Here is a 23,904-nt window from a genome sequence, read left to right on the forward strand (position 1 = left end):
ATTTGTTTGGTTTAGTTCTTGTCCCTATATATGTATTATAATGGAAATAAGTTGAAGAAACACGTGAGTGTATGTTTGTTATTATAATACGAACGGTTGAGTCTTGCCGACTAATGTGACTTATTTGCTTAAAGTCTTTAGTCATAGCACGAGTTTGGTGGAATTATAAATAGGGAAGAGAAATAAGAGACAGATAAAGTGGGCGTTACAGTGTGTGCCTTCGTTTTAACCCATGGGTTTTAACCATTACCGCTTTAATTGAATAGTATCAATCACTATCGATCTAACATTAACAAAGCACGGCTTGTCCGGATTAAAGAAACAATAGCCCCCAGTTAATGTCGTCTTTACAGTTGAAATGAAAGTACCGTATCATCTTTTGTTATTAGAATTTCTGAAAATGACATCATGATCATCTATTGTACTAGCATATATATTTTGCATTCATTTAAATCATACCACCATTAATTGTACAATCAGATGATTTGCATCCGTATCCGTGTATATTTGAAGTGAAATCATGATCATTATCTAAGTACGTAGTCTTTTAATAACATAGCATATTCTGCATATTTAAAATGACATATTAAATGAAAATACAAACACACATTAGCACACACATTAGCTTTGTTATTTAGAATTTATGGAGGTGGTTAATTCTTGGAAGGCTAAGATCACACAGGGACTTGAATATTTAATTCTTTAAATAAGCACAAGATTGCGCGGGTTTTTGTTTTCATTTATTTTTATATAAATATTTTGTTTTCAATTCTAAATTGGTATATATTATAATATATATGTGTCTATCAATTTTTAAAATATAATAAGTTTACGGTATATTTTTTTATTGAATAGATTGTTTCAAACTTTCACATGTATTTGTATCTTCTTCTATATATATATTTTTGGATTATTATTTTATTATTAAAATCGTAACTATATATATAAAGATTGGTAAAATATTATTTTATTGTCATATTCAAAGATACTGTAGCATTTCAGAAATTTAGAAAGTTTTTAAAAAATTAAGCTTTTCGCTTTATAGATTTATATTATCGAGTAAATAATTAAACATTTACTTTTTGTTTAATTTTTAAAATAAATTATACAGTTTAAATTTTGTTTTCATTGGTTTAAGATAATAAAGATTAATCATTGTTAGATAATATGATTTTTGTTATTTAAAAATAAATATTTATAATTTTAAAAGTTAACATCGATAAATATTTAAATATCTGACATATGGAGTTATAGTATTACAACATTAAATTATATCTATTTAATTTATAGTATCTATAAATCCAATGTATCATCTATTGTTTAAATCCAATTATTAATAGCCCAATAAAAATTTCTGGTATGTCCAAAATTTAAATGATAAGAATATAAATTAAATGTAACCTGACTTTCTAGGAATATGTGCATTAGGTCTATTTTTAAAAAAAATCACACATAAATTAATGTTGTAACTTCTGTTTTAATATATAAGATTATTGAGATCTTTAAAAAAGTATTAATAATTTCGATATGGTTAAACTTATCCGGCTAATAATGCAACTGCGGATCACTGTTTTGATTTGATCTATGTATCAAAGATAACAATCGTAATCTGAGCTACTCATCAATAATTGTCATTACAGCTCCACTACATGACAATCAATAGGTGATATACAATAACTAAAGTCTAATACTAGGGCATTTTAACCTGGACCCGAAGATCCGAACCGGAACTAACCCAAAAATATCCGATCCGAAATCGGACCGAAAATTTACAAGTACCTTTTGGGTCTAGATTTTTTTTACCCGAAAAAACCGGAACCGAAAAAGAACTGACCTGAATAGACTCGGACTCGAATAGACTCGGACCCGAAAAAAACCGATCCGAATAGATCCGACCCGATAAAAACCGATTTGTACCCGACTTAAAAACATGTATATCTAAAACTATGATGTTTTTGTGTTATATTTTATATATATTATTTTATGATTTAGCTGAAATATCTTTTGTTAACAACATTTGTTATTATTTTTTAACATTTTTAAAGTAATATAAAGTTTTAAAATGTAAAATTTAGAGTTTTAAAATGTTTTATCTTAATTATTAATAGTTTCATTTAAGTCGTTTTGTAAAATTTTAGATATATATGACAAATATTCAACTAAAGTTGATAAAATTGAGTATATAATGTCCTTTTCAAATCCTAAATACCCGAACCCGACCCAGACCCGATATGGACCCGAAAAATTACGGGTATTTTATGGATATTTTAATTATAGACCCAAACCGACCCGGACCCAAGAAGAACCGATCCGAAGCCGAACCGAAAATTTCTAAGTACCTATTGGGTCTAAATATTTAGGACCCAAAAAGACCCGAAAAAAATCGGCCCGAATCCGACCCGAACGCCCAGGCCAATCTAATACATCTAAACTATTACAACTCCACTAGTTTAAATTGGATTCGATATAGATTTAAAGCGACAAGGCAAGTATCACCATTCATGAAACCGCTGATTTGTAGCATCAGCATTTGTTGATTAAACATATTTGGTTAAGTATACACTCTACAATGCAGAAGTATTCGATATCTAATATATTTTCCCCATCAATCTTCTTTGTTCAAACTTGGATTTTTTGAAGAATCTATAATTCCTTTTTAAACATTCATGATTTGAGTGAAAAAATTGATTCTATCGTTTCAACCAAATAATGAATCATGCTCATTAGCCAAGCTTTGTTCACTCTTTTAAACTCCTTTGGATATGGAACGATTTTTTTAGTACTACTATAGGGCACCAGGTCAGAATCAATTCAAATTACATCTTTGTGTAATATGTTCAGAAACATTTTGATCAAAATACATCAAAATCAATCAAGATTTCCAAATTCAATAGCGCCAGATTTATATTAAATCAAGTGTCAAAATACGGAATCTGAACTAAGCAGTCATGATACAGCAACAGTCCCAAGAGAATATTTAATTACTAACAAATTCACATTGGTTCAACTTTCACACTAGTTTGAGAAATACCATTACTAATTGTTATGCGTTTCTTTTGTACAAGAACAAATGATCACAAGATGTTACATTCCTAATTGGCATCGGTTGAAAACAATCCAATCTACTGAACCAGGAGATTAAATCCATTATAAATCAATTTAAGCAAGTAGCAAACGTTTTAAGCGGAAGTTTATGAAATTGCAAAAGAAGAAAAATCTATAGATTGGTGAATGGGAGCATCAGTTTTAAAAAGCTCGATTTACATAATCCGCATGGTTAATCGGAAGCACCGTTGTAGTGCATAAAAAAATCATCATCTGCTCCGATTCATTCAATCGAAATTAAAATATTAGATTTCGAAAAGTCGAAAGCAAAGACAGAACAAAACACTAGCAATAATCCATCCGACATGCAAACCTTAAATAGAGACATTTAAAACAGCAGATAGTCAAGAGACTGAAGATGAAAAAAACTAAAGAGAAGGAACTGCGAGATAGCGTCTGAAAGCTAAGATGGCTAAAATTTTATTTTATAGGCCACGACTCACAGAAACCCTAGTTTGCGCCGAACAGGGCTTTTAGTTATCGAATATAGTTTAGAAATATCGGATCACATATGTTTATACCCATGTCATATTGGGCCAGCCTAAAGTTCATGGGCTGATGCTTATCTATCTAATGGGCAACGAAGAGGATCCTACTTAGGCTTAGCATTTATATTTGAAACTCGTGTTCCGGGTTTTCAAATGGGCTTTTCATCTTTGAACTAGTAATTTCAGCTGAGAAGTGAGTCCATGTTTCAGCCGAAAGCCATCAAGGTTTTTACACACCTATATCATACTGTATCAATTGTAAACTTTTAAAGTCGCAACATCTTATAGGGAGTAAAATAATGTGTACACGAAAAGCAAGAGAATGTGCACATTTTAAAAAATAGCATGGAAGTGGATCATGATTGCAATTCTGGAAGGACAGTCTCTGCGTGACAGGTTCAGTGCGAAATAGCAACCGAAGAAATGTAATTTTAGATTATGGTTTTGTGTGTTTAGTTCGTTTCTTGTCCTTTTTATGTCTTCCAAATATTCTCACCGGTTATATATATGTATGTACACACTATTCATATGAAAAAAGTGATGCATGTTCGAACAACAAAACACTTTAGAAAAAAAAACGCAAAAGCATCAGTTTCAAGTAGATAGAAAGCATATGTTGTGAGCCATCAACAATCAAACAACAAAATTCTGAAGACGGCGTTTTGTTTTTTCATTGTTGTCAAATAACCATGATGAGAGTCTAATCCTTGAAAATTAGAATGCTGGAATATATATATATATATCAGCATTGTTCTTGCTATTATTAAATCTCATCTTCTGAACATAAAAATATACGTATATCTTTAGTTTTACTTTTATTTTCGTATCTTATCAGTGATTTTTGTCATTATTTAACCAGTTCCCATGACTTATAGCCAAATTGCTTATTTGAAATGTTTACTTATCTTGCTTTGCTATGTTTTGATTCTCAAGTTATTTAGGCCAACTTATATACACTCAGCATATATAATAACTAGAAATAAATGAATAGGGCATTTAGCTCTAACATATGTCAGAAACTGAATACTTAGTTTAGTGGTGTTTATGTATATATGAAAAACGAAAAATGAGAATCTCGCGTGGGCTGCAACTCAAAACCATATGAAAATACTTGGAATCGGGAGAAAGAGAAGTAGGTTGACGCAGAAATTTGATTTTGACCAATGAACGAGAGAATGATGATAATATTCTATGTCTGCACATGTATAGGTATGTCTCTATGTATTAAATTTGTAAAGGAGAATATTCGTTAAGACGTGAAGAGGAAGAGGTGGTTGTAGATAAAGGGGACATGCAATGCAGAAAGAGAGAGAAAGTCATGTTTCTTTTGCAACATTGGAATGATAACTCTTCCACTCACTCTTCACTATATGCCTCAGAATTTACTTGTCCCAATAAGCCTGCCTAAAGGCATCTTTCTTCCAGTATGCATGTCCATGTTTATACATTATACAACAAACATTCTAATTAAAAATTTACCAAGTGATACTGTTACGTGTATGGCTGGCTAGATATAGTTTTCTTTATATAAATGGACTACAACTCATACACAATTATACAATAAGTTAACATTTTAACTTTTACTTGTTCTAATGGAATATGGAATATGAATCTTGAGTCGAGAGAAACAAACATTGTGTAGTGATGAACTGATGATTTTATACAATTATATACTCGATTTAGTAATATGTTAGCAATAAAATTATGACGAAATCAGTATGTTATACCAATCCAGTGGAATAACAACCTATTTTGTATGCGGGACTACGATTCCGTCACGGGACTTATCACCTCTATTTCGGCCGGAGTCTGAACATGAAAGACTTTCATATTTGTGCTTATAAACCATCTAAGAAAAATTAGAGGAAAAACTAACCAACCATCGTGACTATGCTGCAAGAAATTTTTTGAGACAAAATGAAAATGTAAGTTGGGCTCAACTCCAAAAGATTTAAAAATCACATGCAAAGGTTTATGGAATGATAGATAGTCTGTTATCCCATTTATACTAGAAAAGAAATCGCCAAACAAGACATTTCAGTTAATAAGTATAGTGGCTATTCGTTAGAGAAGGTTATGTATATGTATTGGATACTAATATCAAAAGTCCACTGAAATATATTAAGTCTCCTGCTTGACAGGATCTTCAACAACAAGGTGCTGACTCCACTGGATCGCTTCAAGCTTGTTGATAAGACTCTCAGGAACATAATTTCTGCTCGAAAGACCAAGAAAAAGAGTTCAAGCATCTCATGGCCCTTTGGTTGGTTTAAACTAAGCGCCTTCTAAATAATTTTCAGTTTGTTAGCATGCATGTTTTTTCTCTGTTTTTGTCATGTCTAACAAAAGCTCGTTTATAAACTCTGAGCTTGTAAACCTATTCATTTATATGATATTCACAATTAAGCAAAAAAAAAAGTCCGAGTTAGCTAGTTATTCTTTCTACCATATTAAAAACTAACCCCACTCCAATAGATGTAAAATGCATTTTTACGTTGACAAAAACAAATGAACAAACCATACAAAAGTAAAATCGAAGCAAAAAGCCATTGTTGGTGTACTCACCTAAGCTCAAAGAATTTACATAATTCCATTTTTGGTTTCCTCTATAGTTAAAAAAACTTGGACATCATAAATTTGTTTCTAAAGACAAAAGGTATAAAACTTCTTAATGGAAAAAAAAACTTTTTATGGTTTGATTCAAAGGCTAAGTCATTTCATGCCCCATGCAGTCACTAGAGAGGCCACGCCTCTGGACCTTTTCACTTCCTCTTTTCCACCAAAAGCTGAGTCTCTCCCTCTATATGCATGGATGTATGTCCTTTTGATGGAGTATACTTTTTATGGACCATGCACTAATTAATGTTGACATCCAAGTGTGTCTTAGAACAAAATTTTAGGAGTTATGGTTGAACATAAGATCACCATCACGCTTGAGTGCTTCTTGGTGGAACCCACCATAAAACAAGAAAACGGAGTGTTTAAAACGCCTGACTAGGCGTCACTTAAACTGTTTCGCGGGTCCCATTGACACGTGGCGACCCGCGATTGGTTCGTTTTTAATTTTTAATATTTAATTTTTTTTAAACAGAGAAAAAACCAAAAATAAAAATAAAAAAAATTAAGCACCCCTAGGGTTAATGATGGTCTAACGGTGTAACATTGTCTAACGGTGTAACATGGTCACGGCTAAATAGCATGCTGGAATATGCATACCGGCGAGAATGGGAGCATTCAAAGACGTTAAGAGCATCATTATCCTAGAGACCATTAAGGGTCTCTTAATTTATTTTTTAATAGTATTTAAAGAGTAAATTTGGTTAAGAGACTATGTTAAGAACCTTGATCATTTTATGCCTCCATTGCAAGTTTCTTATATTAAGGTTCTTAAAAAAATTATTAAACATTTTTATTAAAATTAAAACAAAAATGCCATATCATGCAATTAGAACAAAAAAAAATTCATATTTTCAGTTCAAGAACCACAATTCCTCTTATAGACATGTCTAATTCATTCAAAGATTCGTACTTTGCATACATATGTTTGTATGTGTCTATATGTACCTGATTTGAAGAAGTGGTACCTGATTTGAAGAAGTGGCAGAATCACCATGGCTTGAATCAATAGGCTTCTCCATAGTAGCCATCACTATAACAAACAACCAGAGATTGAATCAATAGACTTCTCCATAGTAAACACTTTATATAAATTCCACAAAGAGAAGAGAAAGCAAAAACCTGTTCATAAAGGTCTTCTAGTTTATTCATGTGAAGCTTAAGCTGAGACACTTGAGAAAGAACAGAGTCCCATCTCCTAAGGTACCTCACGTGATCTTCAATCTTCACTTCATCATTCCCAACTAACTTTTTGAATTCATCACTCATCACTTCTCTTCTCACTTCATCCAAACAAACAATATGCCCACTCTCCACATAAGGCTCATACACTTTATAAATCGAGTTCACTACCTCCAAACTCCTTTAAGTTCAAGCCCTTTAGATGTTCTGAAAGATAGCATTATAACATCTGGGGCAACATCCTTGAGATCAACACTACCGTCTCCACACCAGTTGGCTGCGCCGTTCTCCAAGTCGGCGACGTAGTTTGTGTATTCCTTAAGCTTCCTTGGCCTTGAAAACCTCAACCCACCAACGTAACTCGCCGAACCCAAACCGAATGCATAGAAGGGTTTGTGTTTGCACTTGAACCCGTCTTTCGAGTAACTGCTGACTTCATAGTGCTCATAACCTGCACCACGGAGCATCGATGAGGCTGTTTTGTAAAACTCTGCTGATTGGGTTTCTGAAGGAAGAGGAGACTGGCCTGGAGTGTACCTAAACAAGTTCATACTATTCAGATTACAGAATTAAAATATAAAAGCAAATTTAGGCACACGTTTCCAAAACTTTGTGCCTTGTTCCACTTGCAGATCATACACAGAGACATGACCAGACTGAGATTTAATAGCTAATCTCAAACTCTCTTCGCACATCACCAAAGTCTGGTGAGGCAAAGAAGATATAAGATCCATACTCTTTGTAGTGTCTGGAACGTTTGATTCAAGGAGTTCTCTTTGCAGAACTGAAGCACAATCTTTATTACACTGAGATATAAAACACACAACAGAGCTCTGTTAATGAAACCAAGAATTAATACATCGCATCACAACAGATTCTTCTGGCTTTTATCAAGGCACTACATAAGAACCAAAGATATGAACATGTTGATCAATTTAGTTCAACACCTTTAAGCATGAGGTTTTCTAATATGTTTACCTCGGCGACATCTTGAGCTGCTGAGAACAAAGCATGATAGTCTGCTCTAACCAAGCGATCAATACAAGGAGTTTTCGATGGCAGCCCACCCAGGACAGCACATAGAGTAAGGTTGGGATGACATTGCAGCTTCGAGCATCGCAATGAGGTAACTGCAACTCAAACATTAAAGAAGATAACTTAATGGTTTTTTCTTATTCTAAAGATGATACATTTAAACAAATGTTACCTCAGGTTCTGGTTCAGGCGTAGATTTGAACGCTTAAGTGCGCTCTTGAGAGCAGGAGGAGCTGTGAGATTTGAGCGTTTAGTAAGATCAGTCAAAACAACATCAAAGTTTTGTTTTTTAAGTTCAAAGACGTAATCTTTATGGCATAAGAAGTTCAATAAAGTTACAGAATGAATCGAATTCAGATAGAATATATCATAAACTGAATTAATCTTACCTGAGACATTGGGTGCAGATTCTGCTGGTTTAGATCGCTTCAGGGAGCTCTTGAGAACCAGAGTCGGAGCTGGGGAGCGACTTTCATCTTTCGACTCGTTTGGATTTGAAGAATTCGAAAGCTCTTGCTGTTGAGAAGACGGAGGAGGTAGACCTTTGAAGATATTGTCCGTCATCTCTCCCTCTCTCTCTTCGATTCGTCGACGGTCGCGTGTGGGAAAGAGACTCAAAATCAATCGATCGAGAAAGAGAAAGAAACGGGGAGCGGAATGTCCAACACGTGGACATAAGACACGGCTCTTGTGGAGCTTAATTAAGAGACGTGCCTTCTGTAATTACATAATTTTCTTTTTTTTTTCATCTTAAAAACTTTAAAAACCCCCTTAAGCGACTGCGATAAGGCTGCTCTAACTGTCAAGGTGGAAGAGACGGTTAGTTTCCATATTTTATTAAATAGAAAACGTACTCGCATTAAATTGTTGGGGAGCACATGGTTCTTATTAGAAGTACAATTCGGTGAGAAACAATGTCTTGCAACGCACCACAAAGTCTGTATGTTTTGCTGTATGATCTGGGGAAATGAGCTTTTAACCGAAAACATCATCATTTTCGGTGCATGCCGAATTCCCCTTGGCGTTTATTTTTCGTATTTTTAATCACTGACTTAAATATTCGTAGTTTTTTCATTTATGAATAATTAATCATCATTCTTGGGATTATTAAAACACTTCATATCTAAATAATTGAAATTTGACAGGTCTAATGCAATCATGCCTCGCACTCCACTCGTCTCATTTTCTGGCTTTACTGAAAATCCCAGCTTTTATTTAACCCCAGAATTACCAAAACACATGTTTAAAAGGGTAACTTCTTAATCTATTTTAAAGAGTAAGACAACACAAGTAAGTAAAAATAAAAACAAACGTACGTAATATGCTATTTACAGTTTGACTCGGTCAACCCGTTGAATATTTTTTTTCCCTATTTAGAATATATGTAGATGGTCACTATACATAATACATGCCACCTTTTCTATTCGTAAAGTACAGCAGTGATTGCTATATCTTTTAGTTACAAGTTCAGCTGTTCAGGTATATACGGATTTAATTTTGAATGTTCAAGCTGTAACATTATATAACTTGTGTAGTATTTTCAGTTTTTTTTCTTTCATTTACAAAAGAATTACAAATGCCGAATTTTAACTAAAATCAAAAAGAGTTATATTGTTTTGTATAAAATAGAATAAGAGTAACTTAATTATTTCAGCTAGAATTTGTTTATTTTCTGATTTTTAATCTGCATAAATAATTATAGAACTAGCGAATTAGTGCGATTTAAAATTTACAGATATACATATATATACACGTTATGATATGCCATTGAGAAAGATGGTTTTGCATCTGCTGAACCATGTACGACGAATAAGACAGAGTTTGGCCTAATAATAAGATTTTTTGGGGGACAGCCAATAACATATATATAAGAAATTCGAAGATATAAATGGTAGCTGTCGAGTAATGCATGAGCATAGATATGTAATCTGTTGCATATACGTGATATAAGTTGTATTCTGTGTCTCGCATGATGTGTTAGATAAAAGAATACTAGTTGTAATGACAAGATACATTAGAGTATATACAACTATGGTTCTTCTCGTGTAGTATTTATATCTTATATACGTTGAATAACTGTGCGAAATATCTCAAAAATTTGTTGGCTTGATGACGTATGTAATATGCTGGTTTTATTTAATTTTATTATGTTATTGTGGATTAAGTCCTCCATGCAGCTAGGTTGGACCGATAAAAATTAAACGATAATATTAGAGGTTAGCATATGCCATATGATGCACATATATATATATATATTAACAAATTTATGGTGATTAGTAATTTGAGGTTTCGTCGTGTGGATGGAAGGCATTGTTCAATTCATTATATTAGATTTTAATCATAGTTTGTCCACACTTTTTAGGTTTACAAGTCTTTGAATCCTGATAATTATCTTCCAGTTTTTTTGTTTGTTTAACGCTACGTATATGTGATGAAGAGAAAAAGAAAATACGTATGTGTATAATAATTAACTAGATGATGACCCGCACACTTGTGCGGATTAATATATATCCAAGTAATTCAAATTTTAACATAATTTTTAATTTAAATTTAATTTATCTAATTAATTTCAAATATTAAATTAAGTAGAAGATATAATTTGCCTTATTTACTACAACATATATAATATTTTGATATTTACAAAATCTTTTATTTATTCTATCACCAAACTACACATATAAAAATATCATCATCATAATAATATAATAAAACTTTATTGATACTGTAAACTAACATAAAAATAAATCTATAAAACCTATGAAATCAATCCACTCTTCATCAAAAATTTAATTGTATTTTATATAAATTTTCTTTTGTCGGGGTTCGTAGTGACACCTATTAAAAAAATCTACAATGATTAAAAACAAATTTATATTTAACTAAAATTTTATAAACAAAAATGAATAATTATATATGTCTAATAAAAGCTGTTTTGTTAAAAAAAATATTGGCTAAAGATTGTATTTTGGATTCATATTTCTGATTGGTAAGATAATTTGATGATATAAAATAGAAGCAAACATCCTTTAAAAATGATGACAAAAAACATCCTTTAAAAATAATTAATACAAACATTAAACAATTTTATATAACTAAAGTAAACATAAGATGAAAAACTATAAAATTATTGCTAAAATTTGATAATATTCGTTAATAATAATTATCTCTGGATATAATGTGAATATTTATTAAATAATTACTAAAACGTTTTAAAACTAATAATTTAAAAAATATTTATCAAAAATAATGATTCAACCTAAATCATGAAATATGACAAAGAAGTTTTTAAAAAGAATAAAACATAAAATATAAGAAAAATATCCTAAAATCATAGAGAACACGATAAGTAAACAAAATTAAATTATCACCTAAAATTATTTATGACAAATAAATAAATTTATCATTATTAAGAATATGACAAATAAATAAATAATTTAAATATGAAAAGCATAAAAAACAAACAAAATTAAAATTATCAAAACATAACAAATAACTAAATTGCCTAAGATTATGGAAAACAAGATAAATAATCAATATGATAAATAATCAAAATTACATAAAATCATGAAAAATATGACAAATAAGCAAAATCTCACATAGAATTATTTATTACAAATAAATCAAATTATCAATTAAATTATTAAGAATATGAAAAAGAAATATATAATTTAAACTGTGGAAAGCATGGCAAATAAACAAAATTAAAATTATTAAAACATAAAAATAATTAAATTTCCTAAAATTATGGAAAATAAGATAAATAAATAATAAACAATGACATATAATCAAAATTAACTAAAATCATGGAAAATATGACAAGTAAGCAAATCACTTCATAAATAATAGTATAGATAACACCAAAATATATGTTTTCTTTTTGAAAATAAAAATTGCCTTCAAATAAAAATATATATACTGAGATTTTGACCTTATAAGTTATAAGAAGCTTTTCATATTAATGTCCATAACTCTATATAATTGCAGGATTGACCTCTCTCTCTCTCTCTCTCTCTCTCTCTCTCTCTTTCTTTCTCTCTGGAGCAATTTAATTTCCACAAGATTCCAAACAAAGAGAATTGATAGAAAGTGAGATTTGCAAAATTTTATTATCTTCCTCCTCTAATCCTCTCCTATTATTAAGGCGCATATACTCTATCCATCTATCTCTCTCTAACTAGCTTCATGGCTGCTTCGGTCTCCGACCATTCATTGACTTCTTGATCTCTGGTCTCCATCTAACAAGTAAGAAACCCTAATTTATTCTTCTCCTCCTTCTCCCCTCATGTTGAGATCATCAGAAACGCTTCGTCTCCCTCATCTCCTGCTGTCTTTGGCTATTCCGGTCATCAGATTCTGCCATGGTTCGTGATGCTGAATCCTCCACAACGCTTCTTCTTTCATGTGGGTTTTCTAGTAGTTTCGCTTTTATGAGGTTATTACAAAGGGCTCATCACTTCTCTGCCGTCTCTGAGGACGACGACAACGAAGACATTCGCTTAGGATCTGATCATCAAGTAAAAGATAAACATCACCAAGTTTGTAGGAGAGATCGTAGTTTCATGGCCGATCAAGAAGAGCCGAGGAGTACAACTTCTAGGTTAAGCTCCAAGGAAGACGACGACAACAACAAGAATAATACCATCAACAATGAAGCGGAAGATCATGAGATGAGACAAGAAGGGTGGCTCCGGTTAAGCACTGGCCACGAGGATGATGTTAAACTGAATATTGACCATGTGCAACAACATCAAACCGATCCAGCGGATAGGAGAGACTCTTTTCTAGAGCTTAATCTTTTCTCTGGCGGTTCAAATAGAGAAGAAGGAGTTGGTCTTACATCAATGTCATCTCTCTTACATCATCAGCATCAGCCAAGAGGGATGATGATTAATCCATTGATGTTCCCTACCAGGCCTGATCAGGAGATGATTGGTTCTTGGGCGGCTGCCTTTAAAACGCCTTTTGTCCCACAAAACCTAGTGCAACCATCATCATCATCTGCTTCTTTGATGCCGTTGCTAAGACCCTACTTTGGCCGCTCCAATTTTCAGCAGCAGTTAATAGGGAATAATAATAATAATCCGGATGCGTTGGCTGGTCCAAGCTCAAGTTTTCGAGTCATTGATCCTTCTAGACGACCCCATTCCGGCGTTTGGTTCCTCCTTCAAGCTTCTCAAAACCAGTAAGTGCTAAATGTTCACTTCCTAGACACTGTTATGTAAGGTCCATAATTTCTTGATCACACAACCAAAGTTTACTAGATTGGATTTTTTAGATTATTTCTTTTTGGTTGTAATCATAAGGTGTTCACAAGATTCTATATTTTTATATTTTAAGTTCTTGGTTTTATCTTTGGATAAACGTTTTAGGACAAGAGAACCATTCTTGCCTCAGATCCCCAAGAGCTACTTGCGAATCAAGTAAGTACTCGTTAATTATTAAAATTCTAGCACTCATTATTTCTTGGCTAACCAGCTAGGTAAATTAGTATACAAGAATGACAGATAAAAGGACGTGAGTTTTATCTAAACTTTATATATGGCTGATTAATTTTGGTGTTCTTGGATTGCGTAGGGACGGGAATATGACTGTTCGACTATTGAAAAAATATTTGGTGAATAAGTTGCGATTAGAGCACGAATCCCAGGTATTTTTTATTAATCTCATCAACTCTTTAATTTCTAGTATTTCTTTAACTCTAGTGTTCTAGATTCTATGAACACATTGCTTGCCGTAACTACAATCGTCTAAGTTGTTTTCAAAAAGAAAAAAAAATCTAAAACGTTACATAATTACTTTTTTGATAAAGGAAATTTATGTTACATAATTACTTTATAAAGCATAAAGATGATATGATAATAGTACGACAAAACATAAAACATATAGTAAAAGAAAAGAAGAAATCGTGGAGAGGGTACATTCATGGGGGTTGGTGTACTGAGGAACATGACAATAACATTGGAACTAGATTGCCTCAAAAGTGTCTCCATGTTAATTAGGTCACAAGTAGATGTCGTTGCTAGGTATAAGCCGTTTTGTTATTTCTTTGTTTTATATGCTTATTATCCATAAATTGATTTTCAACCTTTTTGAGTTTGTCTTACTTGCTCCTTTTTATAGTTTAGGGGTAATTGATTAACGGTCGGGCCACGAGTTAGTGCCTAGTGTGATCAACTTAATCGTCATGAAGTCAAGTGCACCAACCTACTAATTTATACACAAATAATAGTTTAATTTAGGAAACCGATTCCTTTATAAAAATATTTTGTGCTTGCGCTTTAAAATGTTTTGAGTACATTTTAAAACAGCATACTTTGGAAACTAGAAACCCGAACTTCCAAAAACAAAACGTGTTTTCGGTATATAGTTGGAAAGAAAAATTTGGCTCATCCGTTTCCTATACATATACCTTTTCTAGAACCAATTGTGAAACATTTTCAAAACACTGTTTCCTTATAATATAGGATACTGTAGGGATAAATCACATCTACAAAACTTTCATATGTATAAATCATCAGTTTATTGTTTTCGGATATATATAAACCAAAATAATAATCTCCATAGCTAGCTTGGTTTGGGTTGGAAATGCTCTTGCTAGTATTTTTAACCAGTTTGGAAAGATACTGATTATGACTCGTTAGAAAGACCAGTTCATGAAAACCAGATGTAGATATGCATACAGCATACCATCATATAATTACAAGAACATGACATATATATATTACATAAAACTTTTACTATAGCTATATCGCACGCTTCTTCTAGAGCTAGTTATTATCTCAAATGATGAATACAATAAAGTAAGTTCTTATCATATACAGACTTATTAAAATCTTACGAGTCGAATTCGTGAAACAAAGGGTGGCGTTCCGTTTATTTTTTGGTGAAAATAGATTTCTATCCCTAAAGTTACGTACGATGCTTCTCGTGCAAATTTTAATCATTGATATATGTGCATTTATGCGCTCGTTTCTCATAATACGCTATAACTTTTATGATTCCTGAATTAATAATTACAATTTCTATTGCCAAAGAATAATTACACACGCAAAACTTGAACTTCTTTTCTAGGCTAAGGGATCATTCAATAATTCAGTAACTATAATGTGCTTGAAAACGTCATTAATTGTGTGCTTAAATAATTAGCAGACGATGAAATATTGATTTTAATACGTGAGCCCTTTCTCTCTTTCTCGTATTTTTTTCCATTTCCTCCTTATATTTCCAAACATATTGAAAGCCACAGACAGATGAGTCTTTTGGACGCCGTCCGAAATTTTTTTTTTTGTTAAAGGGTTTACGCCGTCCGAAATTGCATGAGACTTTTAAATAAACATAAATAAAACCCAACCCTATACGGCTAATACGTGTGTATATCTTCTTAAAGAATTTGCGCTGATTTGATCCATGCATATATATATAACAATGCATATAAATTACTTAGAAATATATACAGTGTATATACCCATTTACATAAAACAAAATCCTTGAAAAGGAGAAGAAAACAGATTCAATTGAGATAATGATCTTCGATTGTTTAGAATATACGCCACGTTGGTGTAAGCATGTTTTCCTGCAACATTATTTAGAAGCTTAGAGGTCTATTAAACTTAATTAATCTAAACCTGATAAATTAAACTATAATATATAATATTTACGTCAACTCAATATTTAACATCTACTCAAATCACAAAATTTTATCTGTTTATTGCATTAAGCTACGCCATGAAGTATGAAATTTTTAATTCTCAAACAAAAAAGAAGTATGAGATGGGGGTATGCATATCTTTGTTTTCTAATTCGCATTAGTTACGATGTGTGACATGTCCATATCTTGATCAATAATAAAATTTTCATTGACAAGATGTGTTTATTTATTGTCCGTTTCTCCTGAACTATTCAAAAGGAATTGATAGCATAGAAATCAGTTTGAGTTACAATATTTTACAAATATTTTATATTAATTTTACAGTTTATAAAATTAGCTCATACGGCACATATAATTGTAATTTAACCATAAAATATCATATTAGTGCGTATATGAATAAATGCAAAAGGGAAACATCAGGCATCATATCAGTTCAGATATAGATCTAAAGACTTTTTATTTGAAATTTATTTAGGGATTGATTTGAATATTTTTAACCCGGAAATAGGGTTACGTCCACACGGTCATCATGGTTTATTCCTTTTTGGATGATCATTAATTTCTTTTGGGACAACAAGATGATCATTAATCAAAGTTGCAATTATATGCATTTCATATATGTGTGCGCGCGTGTATATATTTATATAAATATAAAAATAATATAATGATGTGAATGTGTGTATAATACTCCGATTTGAGTAGGGCATAGGTATCAAGAGTGCATAATAAATACTCCATGAATGTAATGATTAGCCAGCCATAATCTGACTTCGTGGAGGCATTGTCTTCCATTTTTGTCTCTCTCCCTCTTTTTAAGTTTCCTTTGACTTTTTAGACGTAAGAGAACAAAAAGCTTTAAAAGCAAAAAGTATTTCAGAAATTTCAAATTTCCTTTTGGCCCCGTGATTTTTTTTTGTCAACTACTCATCCTTCATTCCATAAAATAAATAAATAGACAATTCCTTATATTTGGTAAAAATATTAATTACCCCATGTTTCTCTCCTTTTCTGAATAATAAAATAACTTGAATATTTATTCCCACTTGTTATTTTATAAAAAAAATTAATCGTAATTCACTACAAATATAAAAATGTCCTAAAAAATATAGATCTGATTTATTTTCATGACGAGCTTTTAGTTAATACTCTATCTGTTTCAAAATACTTGATGTTTTAAATGAATACACAAGAATTAAAACATATATTTTTTCTTAAAAAGTAACATTAAAAATATAAAGTAAAACTAATTCAGCCAATTAATGTAAAAATATCAAAACATCAAGTGTTTTAAAATATTTTAAACTCTCCAAAACATCATCTATTTTAAAACGAAGGGAGTATAACACTTTCTTGGGTTAGAAACTTAGAATGCTGGTTACGTTATTTATTTATTTATATATTTTGTATATAGACTATGGTTCTACTCTTCTACCTTTGATATAGAAAACATCCCAAAACGAAAAAGCTTTTGATGGTCACTTATTATTATAAAATGTTTTATTTCTTTCCTTTTTTTGTTTATTATTCTAAAATGCTATAGCAGGAGATGCCTATAAATATGACTTAAAAATATTTTCACAGATTAAACGCATTTGTTCGTTCTACCACATACAGTAAACCGTCATGCTTATGTTAGAAGTGGCTCATCAACACCAACAGTATATTTCTCTCGCCTTGGTTTAGCTAATTAGTGTCTCGTGTAGGACCATTTCTTTACAAAACCCCTAATGAATTTGGTGCTTGAAAAGCCTTTTCCATATCAATCATATTCATATCCTCTTTAAGTGCTGCACTTTCTTAATTATTTCCTTATCATCCATCCACTGCAGCCTATCTAAATGTTAGATGTTTTCCTTTTGTTTCGAATCAACATGTGTCTTTATCAGCAAGACTTTGTTTAATTAAATTCTCCACTATATTTTCTTCTTCAATTCATTGGTATTGATCCGGGTACTTGTAAACTAAGAGCTGGATGTAATGAACCTCTAAATTTTCGTAGGCTGATGTTTGGTCCATGAATGCATCACTCCATGCTTATTGAGAATTTGCATTTTGTGGGAAAACTACTTACAAAATTTATATATTTGTCAGCATACCGTAGAAGTGTTTTTACAGTACTTTATGTTCTTGAATGAATGTATTACTAATTAATGGGTCAACCATAAATTTATGATAATCTATCTTTAAGTGTGAAAAAACTTATAACGCTGACCTTCGTCGTATGTAGTCCAAGATCTCTCGGCCTAGGATAGGATCAGTAAACTATTCACTTTCTCACGACTAGCTAGTTAACTATTTTGAAAATTACACAATTTTCCCGATTGGTTTTACACCTCACAAAAATCATGTTTTTCTCACATCACTTCCATTTGTACTAACATTTTATAGCCACATTCTCCCTTTTTATATATATTTTTAAAAAGCACATCATCTTTCTGTTGTTTTTTTTGACTGAACATATCATCTTTGTATAGTGATATAATCAATTCCGTTAAATTTATTAATATTTTTACAACTAAGCACTTTAATTTCCTTCAAGAAACTTAATATGCATCATAAAATATAAAGCACGTCTCGAAAAAGTCAATTCGAACGTCCAAAATCTTGGTACCATACGTTGTTAAATATATAGAGGCCAAGGTATATTCGTACGCTAGTAAATGTTTTTAAGCTGCAAGTTGGCATGCAACTTATATATAGGCATATATTGATGATAAATACATATTTTACGTCGGTAAAAAGTAATACATGAAGTCGCCCTCAACAACAGAATCATTGTTGCTGAAAGAAATTGCATTTAAAAAAGAAACACTAAAGGGCAGATAAGAAGCCATGAACATGATCTCCTTTAAGTTAGTGATGCGATGCATGCAAAACATTTAAATATATATGCATATCCGACTACGACTTTCATGGTCCCTATTTTATATTCAATTTTAAATTACGTTATTATTTATGCATGTAGGTCCTTTAATAACAAAATATAAATATTAAGATGTTGATATGTGAGATAACACCACTTTTTTTTTGTGCACAGAACACCACTTTCATATGCTAGTTGTTGTATAATACTAAACAAAGAATATGGTAATTATAATGAAATTATTATTATATATATAAATTCACACTAAGAAAAATAAACACAAAGTTTGTGACTTAATATGATTTGTGGATCGTAAACCTTAGTCATCAAAACGTAAGGAGAAGACGTGCACGAGATGATGGTAAAGTTTTCATGGGTTAGTTTATATTTTCTCGGCACAATATCCTTTTATACTATAACATCAATCTATTCTGCAACTACTTTTTCCTTTTTGGAATCTAGATTTTTTCATTTCACATGTACCAAAATATTATAAAAAGAAAGCTATATAGATATATATTACTAGAGAATGAGTTAGGATGATTTGGCACGGTGGAAAACATATTCTGGATCCAACGAGAAAACTTAGATTTAATGATTGATTTGCTTTGTGTACATTAGATTAATAACTTGAAACTCTCAGCTCTAGATTTTGACCAAAAATACTTTTAACCATGAGTTGAATACTGGACATTACGGCATAACATTAAAGTCTATTTGGAAAGTCACTGAAAATACATTACGGGTAGAAGAAAAAGGGTGGGCAACGAAATGATTAAGATTTTGGACATCGTGGGTGCCATTCGAATTTCAAAACTATTATCAAAGTTAATTACTTATATTGTGTGTATGTGTTGCATATTTTCTTGAACTTATTTCAAATAAGTGGTGGAGTCATTGTTGGTGTTGCTATTGTTTGAAAAGCAATTTGCGTTAGAAAATGAGGAATCTCTTTGAAGTAAAGTATAGATGACATAATTACAGCATTGCGTAGCCACCTTGACACTTGGCATTTTCCATCACTCTATCCGTCACCCCTACGAAGTAATGATCTCATTAAACCCAATATTTACTCTATTTTATCACACGTTCACATGCCCACCATATACTTATACACTAATACTATATACCTAAAAACAGTAGCTTTGTTCAATGTTTTTGCGGGTATCACTAATCACGTATTTAATTTTGATTGTGATAATAATACTATGATTATTCATACGACTAATAGGACATTTATTTTGTAAAATGGAGAGCAGGTAGAGATAAGATGCAGAGGGCAAGAACTGGAGCAAGTGTTGACACTACAACACGTGAGAGATACAATATGGAGAGGAAGCAGAGAAAGTTCTTCTACTATTTCACAAAACCTTACTTTGCTTCCAAATTCATCTACCTCTGATCATCTCATGGTCCTCCATTATGGTAGGAGTACTCTTTCTTAATTATATGTTTCTATAATACTTATTCTCTATTTTATTATAACACCTTATTATTCTCAAGAGAAATAACTGCCCACCCTTTCTTTCAACTCAACATCCCACCTTCTTCAACTGTTTTTCCCCTCTCTTCATTTTTTTCGGCGACTGCTTCGATTATTTATATCAGTGGTGAGATTTGTGGAATGAAAGAGTTATCTAATTCTTTAGGAGTATGCATGTCCCGGTTGGTGTTTTTATTGTTGTATCTTCTGGGGTTGTGAGTAACATTAACGCATGGAAAAAATGTATTCGTATTTATATACAATATTTTCATGCTATCGTTCTATTGTTAGCCCATAGCTGACTTCTTTTTGAAAAACAAGTGTTTGAAAAAAAAAAGCTGACTTCTTTTTGACATTATTGTTGGAGTTATTCTTGGGGGTGAACATCTAGGTTCACCAGCCAATAAAATTTTATTATTTTAAATTTGATATCTTTTAAAAATGAAACAAAATATTATCAAGTTATATTATGTTTTTTTTTTAAAAAGTAAAAAAAAAATAGCAGCAAAACACTAAACCCTAAATCCTAATCCCTAAACTCTAAACCCTTGGGTAAACTCTAAACTCTTGGGTAAACCCTAAACTCTTGGGTAAACCCTAAACTCTTGGGTAAACCCTAAACTCTTGGATAAATCCTAAACTCTAAATAAAAACATTAAACCCTAAAACTCTAAACCCTAAATTCTAAACCTTGAGTGTTTTAGTGTTTAGTGATTTTGATTTAGAGTTTAGTGATTTTGATTTAGAGTTTAAGATTTATCCTAGAGTTTAGAGTTTACCCAAAGGTTTAGGATTTAGGGTTTAGAGATTAGAGTTTAGGGTTTAATGTTTTGCTGACGACGTTAAAAATATTTTTTTTGTAATTACTACTATTTTTTATCTTTTTACCTTTTAATTTTAAAAAGATAATATAATTTGGCAATATTTTGTTTTTTTTTAAAAGATATTGAATATGAAATAACAAAATCTTATTAACTTAGGGGGTGAACCCAAAAATAATTCTTATTGTTGCTGCTTTTGTGTGTGTTTAGTTGTTTAACGTTTTGCCTGAAAATATGGGCCTTATTCAGAGTTATCATCGGCCCAAACAGGTATCAAACTGGCTAGTTATAAATTTCAGGCCCTCTGGGAAGCTTTAATGCTCTATGCTAACCAAAACCATAAATGGACCAATATCCAATATGGCCACATATTTTGATTAACTACATTTTAGTCCAAGCACTGCTCTGATTCTGTGCCTTTTACCAGCTGTGTGTATCAAGCTTAGGAACAATCTGCAACACACCAATTAACTTCTCAAGCGTTTAGTAACATGTAGATAGTAGAAAACCATGCATTAGGCTAAAAGCTGTGAATTTGTGTAAGCATGTGGACAAGCTCATCACTCGAAGGCCGGTCTGCTGGAAAGTCAGAAAGGCAGATGATGGTGATTCGTAATGCCATTAACATCTCATCTTCTTCCACTTCCTCTCCAAGAATACTCTTATCTAATGCTTCTCGTGCTTCCCCAGACTGCTGCAAATGCTTCAGCCACTGTCCTAAGCTGCCTCCACTTGCACCATCTACACAAAAAGGTTGTGTCGGGTCTCTTCCAGTTAAAAGAAGACCCAAGATCATCCCAAAGCTGAATATGTCGCTTTTGTCTGTATATCTGTCAAAAAGATATACATACCATATTAGCACGGCTGGTCATAGGCATAGTCAAGTGAAACATTGACCTATAATTTCAAAATTTTAAATAAAATTACATAAACATAAGCTTTCAAATTTTTATATATAAAAAATTAATAAAAACATTACTACTGCCTCCAAAATTTAGGGACCGGCCCTGCGTGTTAGTAAAGGAGAAGAACTAGGAGTGAACTCAAAGGCAAGCACCTGTTACTTTGTGAAGACTCAGGAGCAGAGTAGCAAGACAATCCTGTGTGTGAAGCAGCCATGATCTTGGCCAATCCGCAATCAGCAAGCCTCGGCTCAAACTCAGAGTCCAGCATCACATTTGTAGGTTTCAAGTTATAATGAAGAACTTGATGATCACAGCTGAAATGTAGATACTGAAGCCCTTGAACAATTCCAACAGCAACTCTTAGCCTAACTTCCCATCCTAGCTCTAGCTCTTTAGCCCTAACCTTAGTCATCACATCCTCAAGACTACCATTCGGCATGTAATCATAGACGAGAGAGAACTCATTGGATTCAGGAACATAAGCTCTTAGACTCATAAGGTTCATGTGCCTTAAGATAGCAAGAAGCTCAAGTTCCTTCTGCAACCTTCTCTTAACTGAGTTGCGACTAGTACTACTACCACTTGCTTCTGGTGAGCATAGTCTCTTAACTGCAACCACTAGACCATTATCAAGTACAACTTTGTGGTATTTACCGTTAGGGCCTGAGCCAAGCAACTGAATACCATTACCAAGGGCTCCATAAAGAGACTTGGGTGTAAGCTCAGGGGAAAAAACTACAGGACCTTTGAGAATTGGCGTTTGTTGCATGTATTTGACGATGCAACGGACCAAGAAAGCTAAGACTAAGGCAGAGACCAACCCGATTAAGATCCCTGAAGCGATGCTGAATACTATAACCTTGGAAGTGATACTGGACTGGAGTGGTGTAGATGAAGGTGGAGTTGTGGATAAGTGTTTCACTGTTCTCCGCCGACAACTTGCGCTTGTGTTTGTTCTTGAAGTGAAGACTAAGAAGAAGAATAAGAGGAGGAGATAGATAGTGTTGCTTCTTCTTCTTTGCTCCATTGCTGCGCTCAAGAGCCAGATCTGAAAAGCCCCAATAAGGTTTGTTTCTAGCACATCTATGGTTGAAAAGATGTAACAAACAAAACTAACCAAAACTGTTTCAGCTCACTAATCCAGCAACCAAACAAACGCACACTCAGACACTCTCTCTCTAGACTCTCTTTCCAAGGCACGGTATCTGTCTGTGACTCTTTATCTCATGACCAAATCTATCAACAGCCAAAAAAAAGAGAAAAATTGCGTTCCCGCCTTACAAGTGTGGGACCCCATTTATGTCAGAAGGTCAGGGTAAGTACGGGTCCCACCGCCACGTATGCGGATAAAAGGCAGCTCTCGTTGCTTTCATGAGTGACCGAAAGCAAGACATCGAGTTCCGAGAAGAGGGGTTTTTTGCCAAAAAGGAGAGTTCAACAGTTGGTTTAGATAAGCTACGTGAGATGAGAACCGTTGGATGTGAAGGAGGCTCGGGGATGTGCGCACTTTGTCTTAGCGTGTGAGATTATTACACAAAAGGTAGTTAATTCCCTTCGTCTCTGTCTGAGTATAATTTGCTTTCTCCTTCCATATAATATTCAAAAGCTTTTATGTGTAGTAGTGCTTTTATTCAATAGTGATCAAGTGCGAAGTCTTGTTTTCAGATTTGAACACAATTAAAATATATAACTTGGGACCGACGTCTCTGTAAACCTAACTGAGAAAAATAATTAGGGATTATAGCTATTGATCAAAAG

General features: G+C 32.5%; 3 protein-coding genes across 3 annotated transcripts; 1 reads left to right on the top strand and 2 right to left on the bottom strand.

Annotated features, from left to right (window-relative positions):
• Window positions 1-6,988: 6,988 nt before the first annotated feature.
• On the bottom strand, window positions 6,989-8,990 carry LOC106365509. Its single transcript, XM_048752912.1, has 6 exons — window positions 8,816-8,990; window positions 8,630-8,734; window positions 8,370-8,521; window positions 8,085-8,197; window positions 7,332-7,928; window positions 6,989-7,242 (listed from the first exon to the last, which is right to left on the bottom strand). Exons 1-5 carry the CDS (start codon window positions 8,988-8,990, stop codon window positions 7,559-7,561), a joined length of 915 nt encoding a protein of 304 aa, XP_048608869.1. The 3' UTR covers window positions 6,989-7,242; window positions 7,332-7,558.
• A 3,204-nt stretch (window positions 8,991-12,194) lies between these two features.
• LOC106379137 (protein LAX PANICLE 2) lies at window positions 12,195-20,696 on the top strand. The gene is made up of 5 exons (XM_048751944.1): window positions 12,195-12,668; window positions 12,777-13,608; window positions 13,796-13,846; window positions 14,001-14,073; window positions 20,197-20,696. Exons 2-5 carry the CDS (start codon window positions 12,785-12,787, stop codon window positions 20,380-20,382), a joined length of 1,134 nt encoding a protein of 377 aa, XP_048607901.1. The 5' UTR covers window positions 12,195-12,668; window positions 12,777-12,784; the 3' UTR covers window positions 20,383-20,696.
• A 610-nt stretch (window positions 20,697-21,306) lies between these two features.
• LOC106379152 (inactive leucine-rich repeat receptor-like protein kinase CORYNE) lies at window positions 21,307-23,719 on the bottom strand. The gene is made up of 2 exons (XM_013819169.3): window positions 22,299-23,719; window positions 21,307-22,071 (listed from the first exon to the last, which is right to left on the bottom strand). Exons 1-2 carry the CDS (start codon window positions 23,171-23,173, stop codon window positions 21,762-21,764), a joined length of 1,185 nt encoding a protein of 394 aa, XP_013674623.1. The 5' UTR covers window positions 23,174-23,719; the 3' UTR covers window positions 21,307-21,761.
• Window positions 23,720-23,904: the final 185 nt, after the last annotated feature.

This window comes from Brassica napus, chromosome C3 (genome assembly GCF_020379485.1).
Source record: "Brassica napus cultivar Da-Ae chromosome C3, Da-Ae, whole genome shotgun sequence".
Lineage (NCBI taxonomy): Eukaryota > Viridiplantae > Streptophyta > Magnoliopsida > Brassicales > Brassicaceae > Brassica > Brassica napus.

Coding starts and splice junctions, on each gene's coding strand:
- LOC106365509 (XM_048752912.1), bottom strand. CDS start 8,990: ATGACGGACAATATCTTCAAAGGTCTACCTCCTCCGTCTTCTCAACAG. Junction 8,522..8,629: donor TCTCAAGAGCGCACTTAAGC/GTTCAAATCTAC, acceptor TTTGAGTTGCAG/TTACCTCATTGCGATGCTCG. Junction 8,198..8,369: donor CAGCTCAAGATGTCGCCGAG/GTAAACATATTA, acceptor TTTATATCTCAG/TGTAATAAAGATTGTGCTTC.
- LOC106379137 (XM_048751944.1), top strand. CDS start 12,785: ATGGTTCGTGATGCTGAATCCTCCACAACGCTTCTTCTTTCATGTGGG. Junction 13,847..14,000: donor AAGAGCTACTTGCGAATCAA/GTAAGTACTCGT, acceptor TGGATTGCGTAG/GGACGGGAATATGACTGTTC. Junction 14,074..20,196: donor GATTAGAGCACGAATCCCAG/GTATTTTTTATT, acceptor AATGGAGAGCAG/GTAGAGATAAGATGCAGAGG.
- LOC106379152 (XM_013819169.3), bottom strand. CDS start 23,173: ATGGAGCAAAGAAGAAGAAGCAACACTATCTATCTCCTCCTCTTATTC. Junction 22,072..22,298: donor GAGTCTTCACAAAGTAACAG/GTGCTTGCCTTT, acceptor TCTTTTTGACAG/ATATACAGACAAAAGCGACA.